Below are 27,511 nucleotides of genomic sequence, written 5' to 3'. Positions count from 1 at the left end.
TGCAGACTCCGCAGTGTGCAGAGACAGGATTGTGCAGGCCCAAGATTGTACAGGCCTTGGGCTGTGCAGCCCAGCAGTGTTCAGGCCCAGGAGTGTGCAAAATCAGGATTATACAGGCCCAGGTGTGTTCAGGCTAAACATTGTGCATGTCTTGGAGTGTGCAGGCCTATGAGTGTGCAATCCAGGTGTGTGCGGGCCCAACAGTGTGCAAGCATAGGCCGGAGAAGGCCCATGCAGGGAAGGCCCAGGAGTGTACAGATCCAGGTGTGTGCAGGCCCAACATTGTGCAGTCCCAGGAGTGTGCAGGCCCAGGTATGTGCAGGCCCAGGCCATGGCAGGCCCAGGAGGGTACAGACTCTGGAGTGTGCAGACCCAGGAGTATGCATGCCCAGGGCTGTGAGGCCCAGCATTTTTCAGGCCCTGGAGTGTACAGAATCAGGTGTATACAGGCCAAGGTGTGTTAATGCCCAAGATTGTGCAGGTCCTGTTGTGTGCAGACCCATGAGTGTGCAGTTCGGGCAGTGTGCAGGCCCAGTAGTGTTCAGGCCCAGGAGTGTGCAAAATCAGGATTATACAGGTCCAGGTGTGTTCAGGCTCAAGATTGTGCATGTCCTGGAGTGTGCAGGCCCATGAGTGTGCAATCCAGGAGTGTGCAGGCCCAGTAGTGTGGAAGCCAGGGCCAGAGAAGGCCCATGCCAGGGAAGGCCCAGGAGTGTACAGATCCAGGAGTGTGCAGGCCCAGGAGTGTGCATGCCCAGGAGTGTCCAGAGGAGGGGTTTGAGGCCGTGGTGGGATGTACTTCACAGGCATAAATAGCGTAAAGAGCATAAAACTACATGATAGTGATGGTCGGACAGCATGGGAATGCACTTAATGTTCCTGAAATGCACAATTTAAAAGGGAAAAAAATCTGTATTTTATTAAAGGAGGTGGAAAATTGAAAAATATAGGATGCCATAAATGATGTAAAACAAATAACCTAAACTAAAGAAAAACAAAACAAAAGCAAATTCAGGGGTAGGGAAGTCAACTTCGGGTAGGGGAGGGGATTTATGGTGGGATTTTGGAGAAGGTGTAGGAGGGTGCAGAGGGGCACAGCCCTAGTGGGTGATGATGCCTAAAATGGTTCTCCACTGCCCAGCGGCCCAGGTGCAGGTGCAGGAACTGCAGGCTTCTCAGGAGCAGCAAGATCAGCAGGAGCAGCAGGCTCTTCAGGAGTGGCAAGATCAGCAGGAGCTGCAGGCTCTTCAGGAGTGGCAAGATCAGCAGGAGCTGCAGGCTCTTCAGGAGTGGCAAGATCAGCAGGAGCGGCAGGCTCTTCAGGAGCTGCAGGCTCTTCAGGATCGGCTAGATCAGCAGGAACGGCAGGTTCTTCAGGAGCGGCTAGATCAGCAGGAATGGCGGGCTCTTCAGGAGTGTCTAGATCAGCAGGAACGGCAGGCGCTTCAGGAGCGGCGGGCTCTTCAGGAATGGCAGGCTCTTCAGGAGCCGTGGGCTCTTCAGGAGCGGCTAGATCAGCAGGAGAGGCAGGCTCTTCAGGAGAGGCAGGCTCTTCAGGAGCGGCTAGATCAGCAGGAGCGGCAGGCTCTTCAGGAGCGGCGGGCTCTTCAGGAGCGGCTAGATCAGCAGGAACGGCGGGCTCTTCAGGAGCAGCTAGATCAGCAGGAATGGCAGGCTCTTCATATGCAGTTGGAGCAGCAGGATCTTCATGTTCAGCAGGAGCAGCTGGAGGGAGTTCGCGTTCTCCTGCTGGACCCTGGTGGTCCTGTTTTTGTTCTCTGGCGTCTTCCCCTGCCCCTGCCTGCTCTGGACCTGTAACTGTTGGATGTGGAGAGAGCTTTAAGTCTAGTGGTTGTGCTCAGGCACAACCTGGAAAAAGGTACCCACATGGCTCCCTTTCCACGTGCCTTTTCAAGGACAGAAATCTTCCCAGAGCTTTGCAGACAGCTCCCACCGAGCAAGTGCCCACAGGCACTTGTTCTGTGACTGAATTCTTCCAGACAGGTGGTCTGAGGCCCGTCTTTGTTCTGGTCCCAACAGCAGACTTTGGGAATGCCTCCCTGTGTGGCCCAGCCCTCCGCCCTCCCTCACCTACACACCCGCACCGGCCCTGCCCTTCTCACCTTTGGGCTGTGCTTCGGGGGGCTCCTGGCCCTCTACCTGAATCCCCGGGTGGTGGGCCCGGTGCTCCAGGTCAGAGCCGGGGGTGCTGAGCTGCCCCTCAGCCCTGGGCAAGATCCTGGGGAGAGACCTGGGCGACGTCTGGGCAGGAGGCCGTGGTGGTGGGGAGCCCTTCATACCCAGACTCTTCCGGAGCCTGTGCTGGCCTTCCACAGTGTGGCACACCAGCCCCTCACTTGGGGAGCTGGCATGAGTGTCCTGGTTCCCCGGATCCTGCGGTGTCTGGCTCTGCAATGACAGTGACCGGCAGCCGGCCCGGCCCGCAGGTCTCAGAGCCCTGCCTGGCCAGGACCACTCCTGCTTCTGCCCCACTCGACCGTCTGCTGCCTGATCAGACTGGGACCTTGGTCATCTCAGTCACCCGGGAGGCAAGAGACACACCCTAGGGCATGGGCGCCACCTCGGGCAGCAGGGCCCTGCCCCGGTTCTCCACATCCCAGCCAGCCCGCTTGGACCCAGGTTGGTGACGTGATCGGCCCCCCAGGCCTCTGACCCTTCCTCAGCCTGCTCTTGCTTGAGGCAGGACCCCCCCAACATGACTGCCCCACCGCCACCAGTCAGGAAGGGGCTGTGGGGCCACCCGGGTGGGGTCTGAGTGGTGGCCTGGCCTGGGCGGGCCTGCCCTGGGCCTCCCTGTGTTACCTTTCGGTCCCTCTGGCCAAAAGGCCAGAGGCGCCTGGGGTGAGACCCGACCCACTGTCGGCACTGTTGGCAAAGGCCGTTGCTGCGGGCTTTCCGGGGGCCGCGACCTCGGGATCTTGGGATGCAACAAAACATGTCTGAGCTGAGCTGAGTTCACCAGCCAAGTAGGTTGAGAAGTGTCCTTCTCTACACAGCGGGTGCCTGGTGACCTGGGTCCCAAGTTCTGTTGGGCTCTGTTGCCAGGGAAGTGAGGTCACTTCCTGGGGTCCCCTTCCCCAAGCTTCCTCCTTACACAAAGCTCCCCAAGGGCCTCTCTGGGCTGCTGATGGCTCACTTCCCACCCCATGCCATGTCCACCCAGTGACACCAACACGGCCCCTCCTATAGCCCTGGGGAGGCCTGGATGCAGCCAGGGTCACAGCTCTGATGACACAGCTGGCTTCAGACCCAGCTCCCCCGCCAGCAGTGCTGTCACCCTGGACAAGCCACCTGCTTCTCAGGGTCTCCCCAATCCCCCATCGGCGCAGTGGGGATCATTCTGGACCCGGCTTCCTAGGAAAGCCATCATGTCTCTAGAACCACAAACACCTACTGCACCTGTCACCTCTGCGGGCTGGCATCACAGGGAGCTCATGCACAGACTCAGCAAAGGAAGGGCCCCACAGAGGGCTGGTGTGCAGGCCAAGGAGTGTGCAGGCCCAGGACTGTGCAGACGAGGCATTGTGTGGGCCCAGGAGAGGGCAGGCCTAGGAGTGTGCAGGGACAGAAGTGTGCAGGCCCAGGAGTGTGCAGGGCCAGTAGTGTTCAGGCCCCGGAGAGTGCAGGAAAGGTGAGGGCCATCACAGGAGAGGGCAGGGCCAAATGGGGCAGGCCAAGGAGTGTGCAGGACAAGGAGTTTGTAGGCCGAGGAGTATGCGGTCACAGGAGTGAGCAGGCCCAGGTGTGTGCAGTCCTTGGAGTGTGCAGGCCCAGGAGAGGGCATGCCCTGGAATGTGCAGGCCCAGGAGTGTGTAGGTACAGGAGGGAGCAGGCCCAGGAGTTTGCAGACGAAGGAGTGTGTAGGGACAGATGCGAGCAGGCCCTGGAGTGTGCAGCGCCAGGAGTGTGCTGGTCCATGAGAGGGTCGGCCGAAGTGGGGGCTGGCCCGGGATAGGGCATGGCCAGGGGTGTGTAGGTCAAGACTGTGCTTGCCCAGGATTATACAGTCCCAGGAGTGAGCATGTACAGGAGTGTGCAGGCCCAGGAGTGTAGAAGCCCAGGTTTGTGCAGGCCCAGGTGTGCGCAGGTCCAGGAGCATGCAGGCCCAGGTGTGTGCAGTCCCAGGAGAGTGCAGGCCCTGGAGAGGACAGGCCCTCGAATGTGCAGGCCCAGGAGTGTGCAGGCCAAGCAGTGAGCACCCCCAGGAGTGTGTAGGCCCAGGAGTGTACAGGCCCAGGAGTGTGCAGCCCCAGGCGTGTGCAGACTCCGGAGTGTGCAGACACAGGGGTGTGCAGGCCCAGGACTGTACAGGTTAGGGCTGTGCAGGCCTAGCAGTGTCCAGGCCCAGGAGTGTGCAAAATCAGGAGTATACAGGCCCAGGTGTGTTCAGGCTCAAGATTGTGCATGTCCTGGAGTGTGCAGGCCCATGAGTGTGCAATCCAGGAGTGTGCGGGCCCAGTAGTGTGCAAGCCAGGGCCAGAGAAGGCCCATACCAGGGAAGGCCCAGGAGTGTACATATCCAGGGGTGTGCAGGCCCATGAGTGTGCAGGCCCAGAGTGTGCACTCGAGGGATTGTGCGGGCCCAGGAGAGGGCAGGCCCAGCAGTGTGCAGGCCCAGGAGTGTGCAGACACAGGAGGGATCAGTCACAGGAGTGTGCAGATCCAGGAGTATACAGGCCGAGGTGTGTGCAGGACCAACCTTGTGCAGGCCCAGGAATGTGCAGACAGAGGAGTGTGCAGGCCAAGGAGGGTGCAGGCCCAGGCCAGGGCAGGCCTAAGAGGGTACAGACCCTGGAGTGTGCAGGCCCAGGAGTATGCATGCCCAGGGCTGTGAGTCCCAGCAGTGTTCAGGCCCAGGAGTGTGCAGAATCAGGAGTATACAGGCCCAGGTGTGTTCAGGCTCAAGATTGTGCCTGTCCTGGAGTGTGCAGGCCCATGAGTGTGCAATCAAGGAGTGTGCGGGTCCAGTAGTGTGCAAGCCCAGGCCAGAGAAGGCCCATGCCAGGGAAGGCCCAGGAGTGTACAGGTCCAGGAGTGTGCAGGAGCAGGAGTGTGCAGACACTGGAGTGTGCAGAGACAGGAGTGTGCAGGCCCAGGAGTGTGCCGGCACAGGTGGGAACAGGGCTAGGAGTGTGCAGGCATAGATGGGAGCAGGCCCAGGAGTGTACAAGCCCAGGTTTATGCAGGTCCAAGTGTGCGCAGGTCCAGGAGTGTGAAGGCCCAGGTGTCTGCTGTCCCAGGAGTGTGCAGGTCCTGAAGTTTGCAGGCCCAGGAGTGTACAAGCCCAGGTTCATGCAGGCCCGAGTGTTCGCAGGTCCAGGAGTATGAAGGCCCAGGTGTCTGCTGTCCCAGGAGTGTGCAGGTCCTGAAGATTGCAGGCCCAGGAGTGTGCAGACAAAGGTGTGTGCAGGCCAAGGAGGGTGTAGGTCCTGGAGTGTACAGGCCCAGGAGTGTGCAGGCCAAGGCGTGTGCAGACTCCGCAGTGTGCAGAGACAGGATTGTGCAGGCCCAAGATTGTACAGGCCTTGGGCTGTGCAGCCCAGCAGTGTTCAGGCCCAGGAGTGTGCAAAATCAGGATTATACAGGCCCAGGTGTGTTCAGGCTAAACATTGTGCATGTCTTGGAGTGTGCAGGCCTATGAGTGTGCAATCCAGGTGTGTGCGGGCCCAACAGTGTGCAAGCCTAGGCCAGAGAAGGCCCATGCAGGGAAGGCCCAGGAGTGTACAGATCCAGGAGTGTGCAGGCCCAGGAGTGTGCATGCCCAGGAGTGTGCAGGCACAGGAGGGAGCAGGCCGAGGAGTGTGCAGTGCCAGGTGTGTGCAGGCACAAGTGGGAGCAGGCCCAGTAGTGTGAAGGCCCAAGAATGTGCAGGTCCTGGAGAGGGCCGGCCGAATAGGGGGCAGGCCCAGGAGAGGGAAGGCCCAGGAGTTTGCAGGCTCTGGAATGTGCACACGAGGATTTGTGCGGACCCAGGAGAGGGCAGGCCCAGGAGTGAGCAGACAGAGGAGTGTACAGGCCCAGGAGTGTGCAGGACCAGGAGTGTGCAGACACTGGAGTGTGCAGAGACAGGAGTGTGCAGGCCCAGGAGTGTGCCGGCACAGGTGGGAACAGGGCTAGGAGTGTGCAGGCATAGATGGGAGCAGGCCCAGGAGTGTACAAGCCCAGGTTTATGCAGGTCCAAGTGTGCGCAGGTCCAGGAGTGTGAAGGCCCAGGTGTCTGCTGTCCCAGGAGTGTGCAGGTCCTGAAGTTTGCAGGCCCAGGAGTGTACAAGCCCAGGTTCATGCAGGCCCGAGTGTTCTTAGGTCCAGGAGTATGAAGGCCCAGGTGTCTGCTGTCCCAGGAGTGTGCAGGTCCTGAAGATTGCAGGCCCAGGAGTGTGCAGACAAAGGTGTGTGCAGGCCAAGGAGGGTGTAGGTCCTGGAGTGTACAGGCCCAGGAGTGTGCAGGCCAAGGCGTGTGCAGACTCCGCAGTGTGCAGAGACAGGATTGTGCAGGCCCAAGATTGTACAGGCCTTGGGCTGTTCAGCCCAGCAGTGTTCAGGCCCAGGAGTGTGCAAAATCAGGATTATACAGGCCCAGGTGTGTTCAGGCTAAACATTGTGCATGTCTTGGAGTGTGCAGGCCTATGAGTGTGCAATCCAGGTGTGTGCGGGCCCAACAGTGTGCAAGCCTAGGCCAGAGAAGGCCCATGCACGGAAGGCCCAGGAGTGTACAGATCCAGGAGTGTGCAGGCCCAGGAGTGTGCATGCCCAGGAGTGTGCAGGCACAGGAGGGAGCAGGCAGAGGAGTGTGCAGTGCCAGGTGTGTGCAGGCACAAGTGGGAGCAGGCCCAGTAGTGTGAAGGCCCAAGAATGTGCAGGTCCTGGAGAGGGCCGGCCGAATAGGGGGCAGGCCCAGGAGAGGGAAGGCCCAGGAGTTTGCAGGCTCTGGAATGTGCACACGAGGATTTGTGCGGACCCAGGAGAGGGCAGGCCCAGGAGTGAGCAGACAGGAGTGTACAGGCCCAGGAGTGTGCAGGACCAGGAGTGTGCAGACACTGGAGTGTGCAGAGACAGGAGTGTGCAGGCCCAGGAGTGTGCCGGCACAGGTGGGAACAGGGCTAGGAGTGTGCAGGCATAGATGGGAGCAGGCCCAGGAGTGTACAAGCCCAGGTTTATGCAGGTCCAAGTGTGCGCAGGTCCAGGAGTGTGAAGGCCCAGGTGTCTGCTGTCCCAGGAGTGTGCAGGTCCTGATGTTTGCAGGCCCAGGAGTGTACAAGCCCAGGTTCATGCAGGCCCGAGTGTTCTCAGGTCCAGGACTATGAAGGCCCAGGTGTCTGCTGTCCCAGGAGTGTGCAGGTCCTGAAGATTGCAGGCCCAGGAGTGTGCAGACAAAGGTGTGTGCAGGCCAAGGAGGGTGTAGGTCCTGGAGTGTACAGGCCCAGGAGTGTGCAGGCCATGGCGTGTGCAGACTCCGCAGTGTGCAGTGACAGGATTGTGCAGGCCCAAGATTGTACAGGCCTTGGGCTGTGCAGCCCAGCAGTGTTCAGGCCCAGGAGTGTGCAAAATCAGGATTATACAGGCCCAGGTGTGTTCAGGCTAAACATTGTGCATATCTTGGAGTGTGCAGGCCTATGAGTGTGCAATCCAGGTGTGTGCGGGCCCAACAGTGTGCAAGCCTAGGCCAGAGAAGGCCCATGCAGGGAAGGCCCAGGAGTGTACAGATCCAGGAGTGTGCAGGCCCAGGAGTGTGCATGCCCAGGAGTGTGCAGGCACAGGAGGGAGCAGGCCGAGGAGTGTGCAGTGCCAGGTGTGTGCAGGCAAAAGTGGGAGCAGGCCCAGTAGTGTGAAGGCCCAAGAATGTGCAGGTCCTGGAGAGGGCCGGCCGAATAGGGGGCAGGCCCAGGAGAGGGAAGGCCCAGGAGTTTGCAGGCTCTGGAATGTGCACACGAGGATTTGTGCGGACCCAGGAGAGGGCAGGCCCAGGAGTGAGCAGACAGAGGAGTGTACAGGCCCAGAAGTGTGCAGGCCCAGGAGTGTGTCGGCACAGGTGGGAACAGGGCTAGGAGTGTGCAGGCATAGATGGGAGCAGGCCCAGGAGTGTACAAGCCCAGGTTTAGGCAGGTCCAAGTGTGCGCAGGTCCAGGAGTATGAAGGCCCAGGTGTCTGCTGTCCCAGGAGTGTGCAGGTCCTGTAGTTTGCAGGCCCAGGAGTGTACAAGCCCAGGTTCATGCAGGCCCGAGTGTTCTTAGGTCCAGGAGTATGAAGGCCCAGGTGTCTGCTGTCCCAGGAGTGTGCAGGTCCTGAAGATTGCAGGCCCAGGAGTGTGCAGACAAAGGTGTGTGCAGGCCAAGGAGGGTGTAGGTCCTGGAGTGTACAGGCCCAGGAGTGTGCAGGCCAAGGCGTGTGCAGACTCCGCAGTGTGCAGAGACAGGATTGTGCAGGCCCAAGATTGTACAGGCCTTGGGCTGTGCAGCCCAGCAGTGTTCAGGCCCAGGAGTGTGCAAAATCAGGATTATACAGGCCCAGGTGTGTTCAGGCTAAACATTGTGCATGTCTTGGAGTGTGCAGGCCTATGAGTGTGCAATCCAGGTGTGTGCGGGCCCAACAGTGTGCAAGCCTAGGCCAGAGAAGGCCCATGCACGGAAGGCCCAGGAGTGTACAGATCCAGGAGTGTGCAGGCCCAGGAGTGTGCATGCCCAGGAGTGTGCAGGCACAGGAGGGAGCAGGCCGAGGAGTGTGCAGTGCCAGGTGTGTGCAGGCACAAGTGGGAGCAGGCCCAGTAGTGTGAAGGCCCAAGAATGTGTAGGTCCTGGAGAGGGCCGGCCGAATAGGGGGCAGGCCCAGGAGAGGGAAGGCCCAGGAGTTTGCAGGCTCTGGAATGTGCACACGAGGATTTGTGTGGACCTAGGAGAGGGCAGGCCCAGGAGTGAGCAGACAGAGGAGTGTACAGGCCCAGGAGTGTGCAGGACCAGGAGTGTGCAGACACTGGAGTGTGCAGAGACAGGAGTGTGCAGGCCCAGGGGTGTGCCGGCACAGGTGGGAACAGGGCTAGGAGTGTGCAGGCATAGATGGGAGCAGGCCCAGGCGTGTACAAGCCCAGGTTTATGCAGGTCCTAGTGTGCGCAGGTCCAGGAGTATGAAGGCCCAGGTGTCTGCTGTCCCAGGAGTGTGCAGGTCCTGAAGTTTGCAGGCCCAGGAGTGTACAAGCCCAGGTTCATGCAGGCCCGAGTGTTCGCAGGTCCAGGAGTATGAAGGCCCAGGTGTCTGCTGTCCCAGGAGTGTGCAGGTCCTGAAGATTGCAGGCCCAGGAGTGTGCAGACAAAGGTGTGTGCAGGCCAAGGAGGGTGTAGGTCCTGGAGTGTACAGGCCAAGGCGTGTGCAGGCCAAGGCGTGTGCAGACTCCGCAGTGTGCAGAGACAGGATTGTGCAGGCCCAAGATTGTACAGGCCTTGGGCTGTGCAGCCCAGCAGTGTTCAGGCCCAGGAGTGTGCAAAATCAGGATTATACAGGCCCAGGTGTGTTCAGGCTAAACATTGTGCATGTCTTGGAGTGTGCAGGCCTATGAGTGTGCAATCCAGGTGTGTGCGGGCCCAACAGTGTGCAAGCCTAGGCCGGAGAAGGCCCATGCAGGGAAGGCCCAGGAGTGTACAAATCCAGGAGGGTGCAGGCCCAGGAGTGTGCATGCCCAGGAGTGTGCAGGCACAGGAGGGAGCAGGCCGAGGAGTGTGCAGTGCCAGGTGTGTGCAGGCACAAGTGGGAGCAGGCCCAGTAGTGTGAAGGCCCAAGAAATTGAAGGTCCTGGAGAGGGCCGGCCGAATAGGGGGCAGGCCCAGGAGAGGGAAGGCCCAGGAGTTTGCAGGCTCTGGAATGTGCACACGAGGATTTGTGCGGACCCAGGAGAGGGCAGGCCCAGGAGTGAGCAGACAGAGGAGTGTACAGGCCCAGGAGTGTGCAGGACCAGGAGTGTGCAAACACTGGAGTGTGCAGAGACAGGAGTGTGCAGGCCCAGGAGTGTGCCGGGACCGGTGGGAACAGGGCTAGGAGTGTGCAGGCATAGATGGGAGCAGGCCCAGGAGTGTACAAGCCCAGGTTTATGCAGGTCCAAGTGTGCGCAGGTCCAGGATTGTGAAGGCCCAGGTGTCTGCTGTCCCAGGAGTGTGCAGGTCCTGAAATTTGCAGGCCCAGGAGTGTACAAGCCCAGGTTCATGCAGGCCCGAGTGTTCGCAGGTCCAGGAGTATGAAGGCCCAGGTGTCTGCTGTCCCAGGAGTGTGCAGGTCCTGAAGATTGCAGGCCCAGGAGTGTGCAGACAAAGGTGTGTGCAGGCCAAGGAGGGTGTAGGTCCTGGAGTGTACAGGCCCAGGAGTGTGCAGGCCAAGGCGTGTGCAGACTCCGCAGTGTGCAGAGACAGGATTGTGCAGGCCCAAGATTGTACAGGCCTTGGGCTGTGCAGCCCAGCAGTGTTCAGGCCCAGGAGTGTGCAAAATCAGGATTATACAGGCCCAGGTGTGTTCAGGCTAAACATTGTGCATGTCTTGGAGTGTGCAGGCCTATGAGTGTGCAATCCAGGTGTGTGCGGGCCCAACAGTGTGCAAGCCTAGGCCAGAGAAGGCCCATGCAGGGAAGGCCCAGGAGTGTACAGATCCAGGAGTGTGCAGGCCCAGGAGTGTGCATGCCCAGGAGTGTGCAGGCACAGGAGGGAGCAGGCCGAGGAGTGTGCAGTGCCAGGTGTGTGCAGGCACAAGTGGGAGCAGGCCCAGTAGTGTGAAGGCCCAAGAATGTGTAGGTCCTGGAGAGGGCCGGCCGAATAGGGGGCAGGCCCAGGAGAGGGAAGGCCCAGGAGTTTGCAGGCTCTGGAATGTGCACACGAGGATTTGTGCGGACCCAGGAGAGGGCAGGCCCAGGAGTGAGCAGACAGAGGAGTGTACAGGCCCAGGAGTGTGCAGGACCAGGAGTGTGCAGACACTGGAGTGTGCAGAGACAGGAGTGTGCAGGCCCAGGAGTGTGCCGGCACAGGTGGGAACAGGGCTAGGAGTGTGCAGGCATAGATGGGAGCAGGCCCAGGAGTGTACAAGCCCAGGTTTATGCAGGTCCAAGTGTGCGCAGGTCCAGGAGTATGAAGGCCCAGGTGTCTGCTGTCCCAGGAGTGTGCAGGTCCTGAAGTTTGCAGGCCCAGGAGTGTGCTGACACAGTAGGGATCAGTCACAGGAGTGTGCAGGTCCAGGAGTGTGCCGGCCCAGGTGTGTGCAGGCCCAACATTGTGCAGTCCCAGGAGTGTGCAGGCCCAGGTATGTGCAGGCCCAGGCCATGGCAGGCCCAGGAGGGTACAGACCCTGGAGTGTGCAGACCCAGGAGTATGCATGCCCAGGGCTGTGAGGCCCAGCATTTTTCAGGCCCTGGAGTGTACAGAATCAGGTGTATACAGGCCAAGGTGTGTTAATGCCCAAGATTGTGCAGGTCCTGTTGTGTGCAGACCCATGAGTGTGCAGTTCGAGCAGTGTGCAGGCCCAGTAGTGTTCAGGCCCAGGAGTGTGCAAAATCAGGATTATACAGGTCCAGGTGTGTTCAGGCTCAAGATTGTGCATGTCCTGGAGTGTGCAGGCCCATGAGTGTGCAATCCAGGAGTGTGCAGGCCCAGTAGTGTGCAAGCCAGGGCCAGAGAAGGCCCATGCCAGGGAAGGCCCAGGAGTGTACAGATCCAGGAGTGTGCAGGCCCAGGAGTGTGCATGCCCAGGAGTGTCCAGAGGAGGGGTTTGAGGCCGTGGTGGGATGTACTTCACAGGCATAAATAGCGTAAAGAGCATAAAACTACATGATAGTGATGGTCGGACAGCATGGGAATGCACTTAATGTTCCTGAAATGCACAATTTAAAAGGGAAAAAAATCTGTATTTTATTAAAGGAGGTGGAAAATTGAAAAATATAGGATGCCATAAATGATGTAAAACAAATAACCTAAACTAAAGAAAAACAAAACAAAAGCAAATTCAGGGGTAGGGAAGTCAACTTCGGGTAGGGGAGGGGATTTATGGTGGGATTTTGGAGAAGGTGTAGGAGGGTGCAGAGGGGCACAGCCCTAGTGGGTGATGATGCCTAAAATGGTTCTCCACTGCCCAGCGGCCCAGGTGCAGGTGCAGGAACTGCAGGCTTCTCAGGAGCAGCAAGATCAGCAGGAGCAGCAGGCTCTTCAGGAGTGGCAAGATCAGCAGGAGCTGCAGGCTCTTCAGGAGTGGCAAGATCAGCAGGAGCTGCAGGCTCTTCAGGAGTGGCAAGATCAGCAGGAGCGGCAGGCTCTTCAGGAGCTGCAGGCTCTTCAGGATCGGCTAGATCAGCAGGAACGGCAGGTTCTTCAGGAGCGGCTAGATCAGCAGGAATGGCGGGCTCTTCAGGAGTGTCTAGATCAGCAGGAACGGCAGGCGCTTCAGGAGCGGCGGGCTCTTCAGGAATGGCAGGCTCTTCAGGAGCCGTGGGCTCTTCAGGAGCGGCTAGATCAGCAGGAGAGGCAGGCTCTTCAGGAGAGGCAGGCTCTTCAGGAGCGGCTAGATCAGCAGGAGCGGCAGGCTCTTCAGGAGCAGCGGGCTCTTCAGGAGCGGCTAGATCAGCAGGAACGGCGGGCTCTTCATATGCAGTTGGAGCAGCAGGATCTTCATGTTCAGCAGGAGCAGCTGGAGGGAGTTCGCGTTCTCCTGCTGGACCCTGGTGGTCCTGTTTTTGTTCTCTGGCGTCTTCCCCTGCCCCTGCCTGCTCTGGACCTGTAACTGTTGGACGTGGAGAGAGCTTTAAGTCTAGTGGTTGTGCTCAGGCACAACCTGGAAAAAGGTACCCACATGGCTCCCTTTCCACGTGCCTTTTCAAGGACAGAAATCTTCCCAGAGCTTTGCAGACAGCTCCCACCGAGCAAGTGCCCACAGGCACTTGTTCTGTGACTGAATTCTTCCAGACAGGTGGTCTGAGGCCCGTCTTTGTTCTGGTCCCAACAGCAGACTTTGGGAATGCCTCCCTGTGTGGCCCAGCCCTCCGCCCTCCCTCACCTACACACCCGCACCGGCCCTGCCCTTCTCACCTTTGGGCTGTGCTTCGGGGGGCTCCTGGCCCTCTACCTGAATCCCCGGGTGGTGGGCCCGGTGCTCCAGGTCAGAGCCGGGGGTGCTGAGCTGCCCCTCAGCCCTGGGCAAGATCCTGGGGAGAGACCTGGGCGACGTCTGGGCAGGAGGCCGTGGTGGTGGGGAGCCCTTCATACCCAGACTCTTCCGGAGCCTGTGCTGGCCTTCCACAGTGTGGCACACCAGCCCCTCACTTGGGGAGCTGGCATGAGTGTCCTGGTTCCCCGGATCCTGCGGTGTCTGGCTCTGCAATGACAGTGACCGGCAGCCGGCCCGGCCCGGAGGTCTCAGAGCCCTGCCTGGCCAGGACCACTCCTGCTTCTGCCCCACTCGACCGTCTGCTGCCTGATCAGACTGGGACCTTGGTCATCTCAGTCACCCGGGAGGCAAGAGACACACCCTAGGGCATGGGCGCCACCTCGGGCAGCAGGGCCCTGCCCCGGTTCTCCACATCCCAGCCAGCCCGCTTGGACCCAGGTTGGTGACGTGATCGGCCCCCCAGGCCTCTGACCCTTCCTCAGCCTGCTCTTGCTTGAGGCAGGACCCCCCCAACATGACTGCCCCACCGCCACCAGTCAGGAAGGGGCTGTGGGGCCACCCGGGTGGGGTCTGAGTGGTGGCCTGGCCTGGGCGGGCCTGCCCTGGGCCTCCCTGTGTTACCTTTCGGTCCCTCTGGCCAAAAGGCCAGAGGCGCCTGGGGTGAGACCCGACCCACTGTCGGCACTGTTGGCAAAGGCCGTTGCTGCGGGCTTTCCGGGGGCCGCGACCTCGGGATCTTGGGATGCAACAAAACATGTCTGAGCTGAGCTGAGTTCACCAGCCAAGTAGGTTGAGAAGTGTCCTTCTCTACACAGCGGGTGCCTGGTGACCTGGGTCCCAAGTTCTGTTGGGCTCTGTTGCCAGGGAAGTGAGGTCACTTCCTGGGGTCCCCTTCCCCAAGCTTCCTCCTTACACAAAGCTCCCCAAGGGCCTCTCTGGGCTGCTGATGGCTCACTTCCCACCCCATGCCATGTCCACCCAGTGACACCAACACGGCCCCTCCTATAGCCCTGGGGAGGCCTGGATGCAGCCAGGGTCACAGCTCTGATGACACAGCTGGCTTCAGACCCAGCTCCCCCGCCAGCAGTGCTGTCACCCTGGACAAGCCACCTGCTTCTCAGGGTCTCCCCAATCCCCCATCGGCGCAGTGGGGATCATTCTGGACCCGGCTTCCTAGGAAAGCCATCATGTCTCTAGAACCACAAACACCTACTGCACCTGTCACCTCTGCGGGCTGGCATCACAGGGAGCTCATGCACAGACTCAGCAAAGGAAGGGCCCCACAGAGGGCTGGTGTGCAGGCCAAGGAGTGTGCAGGCCCAGGACTGTGCAGACGAGGCATTGTGTGGGCCCAGGAGAGGGCAGGCCTAGGAGTGTGCAGGGACAGAAGTGTGCAGGCCCAGGAGTGTGCAGGGCCAGTAGTGTTCAGGCCCCGGAGAGTGCAGGAAAGGTGAGGGCCATCACAGGAGAGGGCAGGGCCAAATGGGGCAGGCCAAGGAGTGTGCAGGACAAGGAGTTTGTAGGCCGAGGAGTATGCGGTCACAGGAGTGAGCAGGCCCAGGTGTGTGCAGTCCTTGGAGTGTGCAGGCCCAGGAGAGGGCATGCCCTGGAATGTGCAGGCCCAGGAGTGTGTAGGTACAGGAGGGAGCAGGCCCAGGAGTTTGCAGACGAAGGAGTGTGTAGGGACAGATGCGAGCAGGCCCTGGAGTGTGCAGCGCCAGGAGTGTGCTGGTCCATGAGAGGGTCGGCCGAAGTGGGGGCTGGCCCGGGATAGGGCATGGCCAGGGGTGTGTAGGTCAAGACTGTGCTTGCCGAGGATTATACAGTCCCAGGAGTGAGCATGTACAGGAGTGTGCAGGCCCAGGAGTGTAGAAGCCCAGGTTTGTGCAGGCCCAGGTGTGCGCAGGTCCAGGAGCATGCAGGCCCAGGTGTGTGCAGTCCCAGGAGAGTGCAGGCCCTGGAGAGGACAGGCCCTCGAATGTGCAGGCCCAGGAGTGTGCAGGCCAAGCAGTGAGCACCCCCAGGAGTGTGTAGGCCCAGGAGTGTACAGGCCCAGGAGTGTGCAGCCCCAGGCGTGTGCAGACTCCGGAGTGTGCAGACACAGGGGTGTGCAGGCCCAGGACTGTACAGGTTAGGGCTGTGCAGGCCTAGCAGTGTCCAGGCCCAGGAGTGTGCAAAATCAGGAGTATACAGGCCCAGGTGTGTTCAGGCTCAAGATTGTGCATGTCCTGGAGTGTGCAGGCCCATGAGTGTGCAATCCAGGAGTGTGCGGGCCCAGTAGTGTGCAAGCCAGGGCCAGAGAAGGCCCATACCAGGGAAGGCCCAGGAGTGTACATATCCAGGGGTGTGCAGGCCCATGAGTGTGCAGGCCCAGAGTGTGCACTCGAGGGATTGTGCGGGCCCAGGAGAGGGCAGGCCCAGCAGTGTGCAGGCCCAGGAGTGTGCAGACACAGGAGGGATCAGTCACAGGAGTGTGCAGATCCAGGAGTATACAGGCCGAGGTGTGTGCAGGACCAACCTTGTGCAGGCCCAGGAATGTGCAGACAGAGGAGTGTGCAGGCCAAGGAGGGTGCAGGCCCAGGCCAGGGCAGGCCTAAGAGGGTACAGACCCTGGAGTGTGCAGGCCCAGGAGTATGCATGCCCAGGGCTGTGAGTCCCAGCAGTGTTCAGGCCCAGGAGTGTGCAGAATCAGGAGTATACAGGCCCAGGTGTGTTCAGGCTCAAGATTGTGCCTGTCCTGGAGTGTGCAGGCCCATGAGTGTGCAATCAAGGAGTGTGCGGGTCCAGTAGTGTGCAAGCCCAGGCCAGAGAAGGCCCATGCCAGGGAAGGCCCAGGAGTGTACAGGTCCAGGAGTGTGCAGGAGCAGGAGTGTGCAGACACTGGAGTGTGCAGAGACAGGAGTGTGCAGGCCCAGGAGTGTGCCGGCACAGGTGGGAACAGGGCTAGGAGTGTGCAGGCATAGATGGGAGCAGGCCCAGGAGTGTACAAGCCCAGGTTTATGCAGGTCCAAGTGTGCGCAGGTCCAGGAGTGTGAAGGCCCAGGTGTCTGCTGTCCCAGGAGTGTGCAGGTCCTGAAGTTTGCAGGCCCAGGAGTGTACAAGCCCAGGTTCATGCAGGCCCGAGTGTTCTTAGGTCCAGGAGTATGAAGGCCCAGGTGTCTGCTGTCCCAGGAGTGTGCAGGTCCTGAAGATTGCAGGCCCAGGAGTGTGCAGACAAAGGTGTGTGCAGGCCAAGGAGGGTGTAGGTCCTGGAGTGTACAGGCCCAGGAGTGTGCAGGCCAAGGCGTGTGCAGACTCCGCAGTGTGCAGAGACAGGATTGTGCAGGCCCAAGATTGTACAGGCCTTGGGCTGTGCAGCCCAGCAGTGTTCAGGCCCAGGAGTGTGCAAAATCAGGATTATACAGGCCCAGGTGTGTTCAGGCTAAACATTGTGCATGTCTTGGAGTGTGCAGGCCTATGAGTGTGCAATCCAGGTGTGTGCGGGCCCAACAGTGTGCAAGCCTAGGCCAGAGAAGGCCCATGCAGGGAAGGCCCAGGAGTGTACAGATCCAGGAGTGTGCAGGCCCAGGAGTGTGCATGCCCAGGAGTGTGCAGGCACAGGAGGGAGCAGGCCGAGGAGTGTGCAGTGCCAGGTGTGTGCAGGCACAAGTGGGAGCAGGCCCAGTAGTGTGAAGGCCCAAGAATGTGCAGGTCCTGGAGAGGGCCGGCCGAATAGGGGGCAGGCCCAGGAGAGGGAAGGCCCAGGAGTTTGCAGGCTCTGGAATGTGCACACGAGGATTTGTGCGGACCCAGGAGAGGGCAGGCCCAGGAGTGAGCAGACAGAGGAGTGTACAGGCCCAGGAGTGTGCAGGACCAGGAGTGTGCAGACACTGGAGTGTGCAGAGACAGGAGTGTGCAGTCCTAGGATTGTGACGGCACAGGAGGGACAGGCGAAGAAGTGTGTCGGCATAGGTGGGAGCAGGCCCAGTAGTGTGCAGGCACAGGTGGTAGTAGGCTAATGAGTGTGAAAGCCAAGGAGTGTGCAGACACCGGAGTGTGCAGAGACAGGGGAGTTCATATCCTGGAGTCTACAGGCCGAGGAGTGTGCAGGCCCAGGTGTGTGCAGGCACAAGTGGGAGCAGGCCCAGTAGTGTGAAGGCCCAAGGATGTACAGGTCCAGAAGAGGGCCGGCCGAATTTGGGGCAGGCCCAGGAGAGGGAAGTCCCAGGAGTGTGCAGGACCTGGAGTGTGCAGACACAGGAGGGATCAGTCACAGGTGTGTGCAGGTCCAGGGGTATACAGGCCCAGGTGTGTGCAGGCCCAACATTTTGTAGGTCCAGGAGAGGGCAGGCCCAGGAGTGTGCAGACAGTGGAGTGTGCAGGAAAAGGAATACGCAGGCCCAGGCCAGGGCAGGCCCAGGAGTGTACAGGCCCATGTGTGTGCAGGCCCTGGAGTTTGCAGGCCAAGGAGTGTGCAGGCCCAGGAGTGTGCAGACAGAGGAGTGCACAGGACAAGGAAGGTGCAGGCCAAGGAATGTGCAGACCCTGGAGAGGACAATCCCTGGAATGTGCAGGCCCAGGAGTGTGCAGACCAAGCAGTGTGCACCCCCAGGAGTGTGCAGGGCAAGGAGTGTGCAGGCCCAGGAGTGTGCAGGCACAAGTGGGAGCAGCCCCAGTAGTGTGCAGACCCAGGAGTTTGCAGGCAAGGAGTGTGTAAGGATAGATGCGTACAGGCCCTGGAGTGTGCAGGTAAACTAGACATGGCTGATACATGGACAGTGAGTGCAAAGTTAGAAAGCCTCTGGGTTTTCCCTCTTTAGGGAGGGAGAGGGAGGCTCAGCATAGGTCCTTGAGCTTCCGCGAGAAAAGTGGCTCTCAGTCCAGGTCGGCTGCGGGCGCCTCTGGGGTTGTCACACCTGAGGGGCCCTCTGTGGACGGGTCCTGTGTTCTTGGCACTGACGTGGATTTTCCTCCTCCTCTTCCCCAAGGGGCGGTAGAGGCTCGGGGGGCAGCTTCCAGCCGATCACGGCCATCCTGCTGCCCTCATGCACGCTGGCCCTGCACGCCCGGCAGCTGGACGTCAGGCTGCAGCTGGACTACGTCTCCGCCTCGCAGGTAAGAGGAGCCCCGCTGCTTCCCTGGGGGCCGGCAAGGGTGTCCCTCGGGAGGGGTTTCGGTTGGGGGCTCCTGGCTAGACGCCGCAGCCGTGTGAGTGGCACCGTTGGGGTGAAGGAGGCTGGTGCCAGGGACAGGGCAGGCCCAGGAGTGTGCAGGCCCAGGAGTGTGCATGCCCAGGAGTGTGCAGGCATAGGAGGGAGCAGGCCCAGTAGTGTGCAGGCCAAGTAGAGTGCAGGCCCTGAAGTTTGCAGGCCCAGCTGTGTGCAGACAGAGGAGTGTGCAGGCCAAGGAGGGTGCAGGCCCAGGGGTGTACAGGCCCAGGAGTGTGCAGGCCCAGGCGTGTGCAGACTCCGGAGTGTGCAGAGACAGGAGTGTGCAGGCCCAGAATTGTACAGGCCTAGGGCTGTGCAGGCCCAGCAGTGTTCAGGCCCAGGAGTGTGCAAAATCAGGAGTACACAGGCCCAGGTGTGTTCAGGCTCAAGATTGTGCATGTCCTGGAGTGTGCAGGCCCATGAGTGTGCAATCCAGGAGTGTGCAAGCCCAGTAGTGTGCAAGCCAGGGCCAGAGAAGGCCCATGCCAGGGAAGGCCCAGGAGTGTACAGATCCAGGATTGTGTAGGCCCAGGAGTGTGCATGCCCAGGAGTGCCCAGATGAGGGGTTTGAGGCCGTGGTGGGATGTACTTCACGGGCATAAATAGCGTAAAGAGCATAAAACTACATGGTAGTGATGGTCGGACAGCATGGGAATGCACTTAATGTTCCTGAAATGCACAATTTAAAAGGGAAAAAAATCTGTATTTTATTAAAGGAAGTGGAAAATGGAAAAATACAGGATGCCATAAATGATGTAAAACAAATAAACTAAACTAAAGAAAAACAAAACAAAAGCAAATTCAGGGGTAGGGAAGTCAACTTCGGGTAGGGGAGGGGATTTATGGTGGGATTTTGGAGAAGGTGTAGGAGGGTGCAGAGGGGGCAGAGCCCTAGGGGGTGATGATGCCTGAAATGGTTCTCCACTGCCCAGCGGCCCAGGTGCAGGTGCAGGAACTGCAGGCTTCTCAGGAGCAGCAAGATCAGCAGGAGCGGCAGGCTCTTCAGGAGTGGCAAGATCAGCAGGAGCGGCAGGCTCTTCAGGAGCGGCGGGCTCTTCAGGAATGGCAGGCTCTTCAGGAGCTGCAGGCTCTTCAGGAGCGGCTAGATGAGCAGGAATGGCAGGCTCTTCAGGAGCTGCAGGCTCTTCAGGAATGGCAGGCTCTTCAGGAGCTGCAGGCTCCTCAGGAGCGGCTAGATCAGCAGGAATGGCGGGCTCTTCAGGAGCGGCTAGATCAGCAGGAATGGCGGGCTCTTCAGGAGCAGCTAGATCAGCAGGAATGGCGGGCTCTTCAGGAGCAGCTAGATCAGCAGGAGCGTCAGGCTCTTCAGGATCGGTGGGCTCTTCAGGAGCGGCAGGCTCTTCAGGAGTGGCAAGATCAGCAGGAGCGGCAGGCTCTTCAGGAGCTGCAGGCTCTTCAGGAGCGGCTAGATCAGCAGGAACAGCAGGTTCTTCAGGAGTGGCTAGATCAGCAGGAATGGCGGGCTCTTCAGGAGCGGCTAGATCAGCAGGAACGGCAGGCGCTTCAGGAGCGGCGGGCTCTTCAGGAGCGGCGGGCTCTTCAGGAATGGCAGGCTCTTCAGGAGCTGCAGGCTCCTCAGGAGCGGCTAGATCAGCAGGAATGGCGGGCTCTTCAGGAGCAGCTAGATCAGCAGGAGCGTCAGGCTCTTCAGGATCGGTGGGCTCTTCAGGAGCGGCAGGCTCTTCAGGAGCCGTGGGCTCTTCAGGAGCGGCGGGCTCTTCAGGAGCGGCTAGATCAGGAGGAGAGGCAGGCTCTTCAGGAGCTGCAGGTTGTTCAAGAGCGGCAAGATCAGCAGGAGCGGCAGGCTCTTCAGGAGCGGCTAGATGAGCAGGAGCAGCAGGCTCTTCAGGAGCTGCAGGCAAGATCCTGGGGAGAGACCTGGGCGATGTCTGGGCAGGAGGCTGTGGTGGTGGGGAGCCCTTCATACCCAGACTCTTCCGGAGCCTGTGCTGGCCTTCCACAGTGTGGCACACCAGCCCCTCACTTGGGGAGCTGGCATGAGTGTCCTGGTTCCCCGGATCCTGCGGTGTCTGGCTCTGCAATGACAGTGACCGGCAGCCGGCCCGGCCCGCAGGTCTCAGAGCCCTGCCTGGCCAGGACCACTCCTGCTTCTGCCCCACTCGACCGTCTGCTGCCTGATCAGACTGGGACCTTGGTCATCTCAGTCACCCGGGAGGCAAGAGACACACCCTAGGGCATGGGCGCCACCTCGGGCAGCAGGGCCCTGCCCCGGTTCTCCACATCCCAGCCAGCCCGCTTGGACCCAGGTTGGTGACGTGATCGGCCCCCCAGGCCTCTGACCCTTCCTCAGCCTGCTCTTGCTTGAGGCAGGACCCCCCCAACATGACTGCCCCACCGCCACCAGTCAGGAAGGGGCTGTGGGGCCACCCTGGTGGGGTCTGAGTGGTGGCCCGGCCTGGGCGGGCCTGCCCTGGGCCTCCCTGTGTTACCTTTCGGTCCCTCTGGCCAAAAGGCCAGAGGCGCCTGGGGTGAGACCCGACCCACTGTCGGCACTGTTGGCAAAGGCCGTTGCTGCGGGCTTTCCGCGGGCCGCGACCTCGGGATCTTGGGATGCAACAAAACATGTCTGAGCTGAGCTGAGTTCACCAGCCAAGTCAGTTGAGAAGTGTCCTTCTCTACACAGCGGGTGCCTGGTGACCTGGGTCCCAAGTTGTGTTGGGCTCTGTTGCCAGGGAAGTGAGGTCACTTCCTGGGGTCCCCTTCCCCAAGCTTCCTCCTTACACAAAGCTCCCCAAGGGCCTTTTTGGGCTGTTGATGGCTCACTTCCCACCCCATGCCATGTCCACCCAGTGACACCAACTCGGCCCCTCCTATAGCCCTGGGGAGGCCTGGATGCAGCCAGGGTCACAGCTCTGATGACACAGCTGGCTTCAGACCCGGCTCCCCCGCCAGCAGTGCTGTCACCCTGGACAAGCCACCTGCTTCTCAGGGTCTCCCCAATCCCCCATCGGCGCAGTGGGGATCATCTGGACCCGGCTTCCTAGGAGAGCCATCATGTCTCTAGAACCACAAACACCTACTGCACCTGTCACCACTGTGGGCTGGCATCACAGGGAGCTCATGCACAGACTCAGCAAAGGAAGGGCCCCACAGAGGGCTGGTGTGCAGGCCCAGGTGTGTGCAGGCACACGTAGGAGCAGGCCCAGTAGTGTGCAGGCCCAAGAGTGTGCAGGGGTAGGAGTGTGCAGACAGAGGAGTGCGCAGGACAAGGAGGGTGCAGGCCCAGGAGTGTGCAGGCCCTGGAGAGGACAATCCCTGGAACGTGCAGGCCCAGGACTGTGCAGACCAAGCAGTGTGCACCCCCAGGAGTGTGCAGGGCCAGGAGTGTGCAGGCACATGTGGGAGCAGCCCCAGTAGTGTGCAGACCCAGGAGTGTGCAGGCCGTGGAGTGTGCAGGCAAAGGAGGGTGCAGGCCCAGTCCAGGGCAGGTCCAGGAGTGTTCAGGCCCAGGAGTGTGCAGACACCGGAGTGTGCAGAGACAGGAGTGTGCAGGCCCAGGGCTGTGCAGACCCAGCAGTGTGCAGGCCCAGGAGTGTGCAGTCCCTGTACTGTGCAGAACCAGGGGACGTCAGGCCCCAGAGTGTGCAGGCCCAAGAAAGGGCAGGTCCAAGGGTGTTCAGGCGCAGGAATGGGGAGTCCCAGGACCGTGCCCACCAAGCAGAGGGCAGGCCCAGGCGTGTGCATGCCCAGGAGTGTGCAGGCACAGGAGGCAGCAGACCGAGGAGTGTGCAGACCCAGGTGTGTGCAGGCACAAGTGGGAGCAGTCCCAGTAGTGTGCAGGCCCAGAGTGTGCAGGTGCAGGATAGGGCCGGCCGAATTGGGGGCAGGCCCAGGAATTGGAAGGTGCAGGAGTGTGCAGGGCCAGAAGTGTGCTGTCCCATGAGTGTGCAGTGCCAATAGTGTTCAGGCCCAGGAGTGTTCAGGACCAGGAGTTTGTAGGCCGAGGAGTATGTAGTCACAGGAGGGAGCAGGTACAGGAGTGTGGAAGCCCAGGAGTGTATAGGCCAATGTTCGTGCAGGCCCAGGTGTGCACAGGTCCAGGAGAGTGCATGCCCTGGTGTGTGCAGTCCCAGGAGTCTGCAGGCCCTGGGTTGTGCAGGCCCAGGAGTGTGTAGGTACAGGAGGGAGGAGGCCCAGGAGTTTGCAGGCAAGGAGTGTGTAAGGATAGATGCGTACAGGCCCTGGAGTGTGCAGGCCCTTGAGTGTGCACACGAGGGATTGTGCGAGCCCAGGAGAGGGCAGGCCCAGCAGTGTGCAGGCCCAGGAGTGTGCAGACACAGGAGGGATCAGTCACAGGAGTGTGCAGGTCCAGGAGTGTACAGGCCCAGGTGTGTTTAGGCCCAACATTGTGCAGGTCCAGGAGTGTGCAGACAGAGGAGTGTGCAGGCCAAGGAGGGTGCAGGCCCAGGCCAGGGAAGGCCCAGGAGTGTGCAGGAGCAGGAGTGTGCAGACACTGGAGTGTGCAGAGACAGGAGTGTGCAGGCCCAGGAGTGTGCCAGCACAGGTGGGAACAGGGCTAGGAGTGTGCAGGCATAGATGGGAGCAGGCCCAGGAGTGTACAAGCCCAGGTTTATGCAGGTCCAAGTGTGCGCAGGTCCAGGAGTGTGAAGGCCCAGGTGTCTGCTGTCCCAGGAGTGTGCAGGTCCTGAAGTTTGCAGGCCCAGGAGTGTACAAGCCCAGGTTCATGCAGGCCTGAGTGTTCGCAGGTCCAGGAGTATGAAGGCCCAGGTGTCTGCTGTCCCAGGAGTGTGCAGGTCCTGAAGATTGCAGGCCCAGGAGTGTGCAGACAAAGGTGTGTGCAGGCCAAGGAGGGTGTAGGTCCTGGAGTGTACAGGCCCAGGAGTGTGCAGGCCAAGGCGTGTGCAGACTCCGCAGTGTGCAGAGACAGGATTGTGCAGGCCCAAGATTGTACAGGCCTTGGGCTGTGCAGCCCAGCAGTGTTCAGGCCCAGGAGTGTGCAAAATCAGGATTATACAGGCCCAGGTGTGTTCAGGCTAAACATTGTGCATGTCTTGGAGTGTGCAGGCCTATGAGTGTGCAATCCAGGTGTGTGCGGGCCCAACAGTGTGCAAGCCTAGGCCAGAGAAGGCCCATGCAGGGAAGGCCCAGGAGTGTACAGATCCAGGAGTGTGCAGGCCCAGGAGTGTGCATGCCCAGGAGTGTGCAGGCACAGGAGGGAGCAGGCCGAGGAGTGTGCAGTGCCAGGTGTGTGCAGGCACAAGTGGGAGCAGGCCCAGTAGTGTGAAGGCCCAAGAATGTGCAGGTCCTGGAGAGGGCCGGCCGAATAGGGGGCAGGCCCAGGAGAGGGAAGGCCCAGGAGTTTGCAGGCTCTGGAATGTGCACACGAGGATTTGTGCGGACCCAGGAGAGGGCAGGCCCAGGAGTGAGCAGACAGAGGAGTGTACAGGCCCAGGAGTGTGCAGGACCAGGAGTGTGCAGACACTGGAGTGTGCAGAGACAGGAGTGTGCAGTCCTAGGATTGTGACGGCACAGGAGGGACAGGCGAAGAAGTGTGTCGGCATAGGTGGGAGCAGGCCCAGTAGTGTGCAGGCACAGGTGGTAGTAGGCTAATGAGTGTGAAAGCCAAGGAGTGTGCAGACACCGGAGTGTGCAGAGACAGGGGAGTTCATATCCTGGAGTCTACAGGCCGAGGAGTGTGCAGGCCCAGGTGTGTGCAGGCACAAGTGGGAGCAGGCCCAGTAGTGTGAAGGCCCAAGGATGTACAGGTCCAGAAGAGGGCCGGCCGAATTTGGGGCAGGCCCAGGAGAGGGAAGTCCCAGGAGTGTGCAGGACCTGGAGTGTGCAGACACAGGAGGGATCAGTCACAGGTGTGTGCAGGTCCAGGGGTATACAGGCCCAGGTGTGTGCAGGCCCAACATTTTGTAGGTCCAGGAGAGGGCAGGCCCAGGAGTGTGCAGACAGTGGAGTGTGCAGGAAAAGGAATACGCAGGCCCAGGCCAGGGCAGGCCCAGGAGTGTACAGGCCCATGTGTGTGCAGGCCCTGGAGTTTGCAGGCCAAGGAGTGTGCAGGCCCAGGAGTGTGCAGACAGAGGAGTGCACAGGACAAGGAAGGTGCAGGCCAAGGAATGTGCAGACCCTGGAGAGGACAATCCCTGGAATGTGCAGGCCCAGGAGTGTGCAGACCAAGCAGTGTGCACCCCCAGGAGTGTGCAGGGCAAGGAGTGTGCAGGCCCAGGAGTGTGCAGGCACAAGTGGGAGCAGCCCCAGTAGTGTGCAGACCCAGGAGTGTGCAGGCCTTGGAGTGTGCAGGCCCAGGAGGGTGCAAGCCCAGTCCAGGGCAGGTCCAGGAGTGTTCAGGCCCAGGAGTGTGCAGACACCGGAGTGTGCAGAGACAGGAGTGTGCAGGCCCAGGGCTGTGCAGACCCAGCAGTGTGCAGGCCCAGGAGTGTGCAGTCCCTGTACTGTGCAGAACCAGGGGACGTCAGGCCCCAGAGTGTGCAGGCCCAAGAAAGGGCAGGTCCAAGGGTGTTCAGGCGCAGGAATGGGGAGTCCCAGGACCGTGCCCACCAAGCAGAGGGCAGGCCCAGGCGTGTGCATGCCCAGGAGTGTGCAGGCACAGGAGGCAGCAGACCGAGGAGTGTGCAGACCCAGGTGTGTGCAGGCACAAGTGGGAGCAGTCCCAGTAGTGTGCAGGCCCAGAGTGTGCAGGTGCAGGATAGGGCCGGCCGAATTGGGGGCAGGCCCAGGAATTGGAAGGTGCAGGAGTGTGCAGGGCCAGAAGTGTGCTGTCCCATGAGTGTGCAGTGCCAATAGTGTTCAGGCCCAGGAGTGTTCAGGACCAGGAGTTTGTAGGCCGAGGAGTATGTAGTCACAGGAGGGAGCAGGTACAGGAGTGTGGAAGCCCAGGAGTGTATAGGCCAATGTTCGTGCAGGCCCAGGTGTGCACAGGTCCAGGAGAGTGCATGCCCTGGTGTGTGCAGTCCCAGGAGTCTGCAGGCCCTGGGTTGTGCAGGCCCAGGAGTGTGTAGGTACAGGAGGGAGGAGGCCCAGGAGTTTGCAGGCAAGGAGTGTGTAAGGATAGATGCGTACAGGCCCTGGAGTGTGCAGGCCCTTGAGTGTGCACACGAGGGATTGTGCGAGCCCAGGAGAGGGCAGGCCCAGCAGTGTGCAGGCCCAGGAGTGTGCAGACACAGGAGGGATCAGTCACAGGAGTGTGCAGGTCCAGGAGTGTACAGGCCCAGGTGTGTTTAGGCCCAACATTGTGCAGGTCCAGGAGTGTGCAGACAGAGGAGTGTGCAGGCCAAGGAGGGTGCAGGCCCAGGCCAGGGAAGGCCCAGGAGTGTGCAGGAGCAGGAGTGTGCAGACACTGGAGTGTGCAGAGACAGGAGTGTGCAGGCCCAGGAGTGTGCCGGCACAGGTGGGAACAGGGCTAGGAGTGTGCAGGCATAGATGGGAGCAGGCCCAGGAGTGTACAAGCCCAGGTTTATGCAGGTCCAAGTGTGCGCAGGTCCAGGAGTGTGAAGGCCCAGGTGTCTGCTGTCCCAGGAGTGTGCAGGTCCTGAAGTTTGCAGGCCCAGGAGTGTACAAGCCCAGGTTCATGCAGGCCCGAGTGTTCGCAGGTCCAGGAGTATGAAGGCCCAGGTGTCTGCTGTCCCAGGAGTGTGCAGGTCCTGAAGATTGCAGGCCCAGGAGTGTGCAGACAAAGGTGTGTGCAGGCCAAGGAGGGTGTAGGTCCTGGAGTGTACAGGCCCAGGAGTGTGCAGGCCAAGGCGTGTGCAGACTCCGCAGTGTGCAGAGACAGGATTGTGCAGGCCCAAGATTGTACAGGCCTTGGGCTGTGCAGCCCAGCAGTGTTCAGGCCCAGGAGTGTGCAAAATCAGGATTATACAGGCCCAGGTGTGTTCAGGCTAAACATTGTGCATGTCTTGGAGTGTGCAGGCCTATGAGTGTGCAATCCAGGTGTGTGCGGGCCCAACAGTGTGCAAGCCTAGGCCAGAGAAGGCCCATGCAGGGAAGGCCCAGGAGTGTACAGATCCAGGAGTGTGCAGGCCCAGGAGTGTGCATGCCCAGGAGTGTGCAGGCACAGGAGGGAGCAGGCCGAGGAGTGTGCAGTGCCAGGTGTGTGCAGGCACAAGTGGGAGCAGGCCCAGTAGTGTGAAGGCCCAAGAATGTGCAGGTCCTGGAGAGGGCCGGCCGAATAGGGGGCAGGCCCAGGAGAGGGAAGGCCCAGGAGTTTGCAGGCTCTGGAATGTGCACACGAGGATTTGTGCGGACCCAGGAGAGGGCAGGCCCAGGAGTGAGCAGACAGAGGAGTGTACAGGCCCAGGAGTGTGCAGGACCAGGAGTGTGCAGACACTGGAGTGTGCAGAGACAGGAGTGTGCAGTCCTAGGATTGTGACGGCACAGGAGGGACAGGCGAAGAAGTGTGTCGGCATAGGTGGGAGCAGGCCCAGTAGTGTGCAGGCACAGGTGGTAGTAGGCTAATGAGTGTGAAAGCCAAGGAGTGTGCAGACACCGGAGTGTGCAGAGACAGGGGAGTTCATATCCTGGAGTCTACAGGCCGAGGAGTGTGCAGGCCCAGGTGTGTGCAGGCACAAGTGGGAGCAGGCCCAGTAGTGTGAAGGCCCAAGGATGTACAGGTCCAGAAGAGGGCCGGCCGAATTTGGGGCAGGCCCAGGAGAGGGAAGTCCCAGGAGTGTGCAGGACCTGGAGTGTGCAGACACAGGAGGGATCAGTCACAGGTGTGTGCAGGTCCAGGGGTATACAGGCCCAGGTGTGTGCAGGCCCAACATTTTGTAGGTCCAGGAGAGGGCAGGCCCAGGAGTGTGCAGACAGTGGAGTGTGCAGGAAAAGGAATACGCAGGCCCAGGCCAGGGCAGGCCCAGGAGTGTACAGGCCCATGTGTGTGCAGGCCCTGGAGTTTGCAGGCCAAGGAGTGTGCAGGCCCAGGAGTGTGCAGACAGAGGAGTGCACAGGACAAGGAAGGTGCAGGCCAAGGAATGTGCAGACCCTGGAGAGGACAATCCCTGGAATGTGCAGGCCCAGGAGTGTGCAGACCAAGCAGTGTGCACCCCCAGGAGTGTGCAGGGCAAGGAGTGTGCAGGCCCAGGAGTGTGCAGGCACAAGTGGGAGCAGCCCCAGTAGTGTGCAGACCCAGGAGTGTGCAGGCCTTGGAG

At 60.5% G+C, this 27,511-nt stretch overlaps 1 protein-coding gene across 2 annotated transcripts in view; it reads left to right on the top strand.

The window, feature by feature from the left end:
• The first annotated feature begins 2,305 nt into the window (after positions 1–2,305).
• LOC140690622 (uncharacterized) overlaps positions 2,306–27,511 on the top strand; it is a 26,438-nt gene continuing 1,232 nt past the window's right edge. Inside the window, exons 1-4 of one of the 2 annotated variants that reach the window (XM_072952497.1) lie at positions 2,306–2,640; positions 12,119–12,309; positions 19,402–20,211; positions 20,428–20,620. In XM_072952497.1, the coding sequence (XP_072808598.1) occupies positions 2,571–2,640; positions 12,119–12,309; positions 19,402–20,211; positions 20,428–20,547 (1,191 nt within the window). In that variant the 5' untranslated portion in view covers positions 2,306–2,570 and the 3' untranslated portion in view covers positions 20,548–20,620. Of the gene's footprint in view, positions 2,641–12,118; positions 12,310–13,238; positions 13,582–19,264; positions 20,706–27,511 lie in introns of those variants that run through there. The other variant, XM_072952496.1, reaches the window with a different exon arrangement.

This window comes from Vicugna pacos, chromosome 31 (assembly GCF_048564905.1).
Source record: "Vicugna pacos chromosome 31, VicPac4, whole genome shotgun sequence".
Classification (NCBI taxonomy): Eukaryota; Metazoa; Chordata; class Mammalia; order Artiodactyla; family Camelidae; genus Vicugna; species Vicugna pacos.
This window is presented reverse-complemented; position numbering and strand designations above follow the sequence as displayed.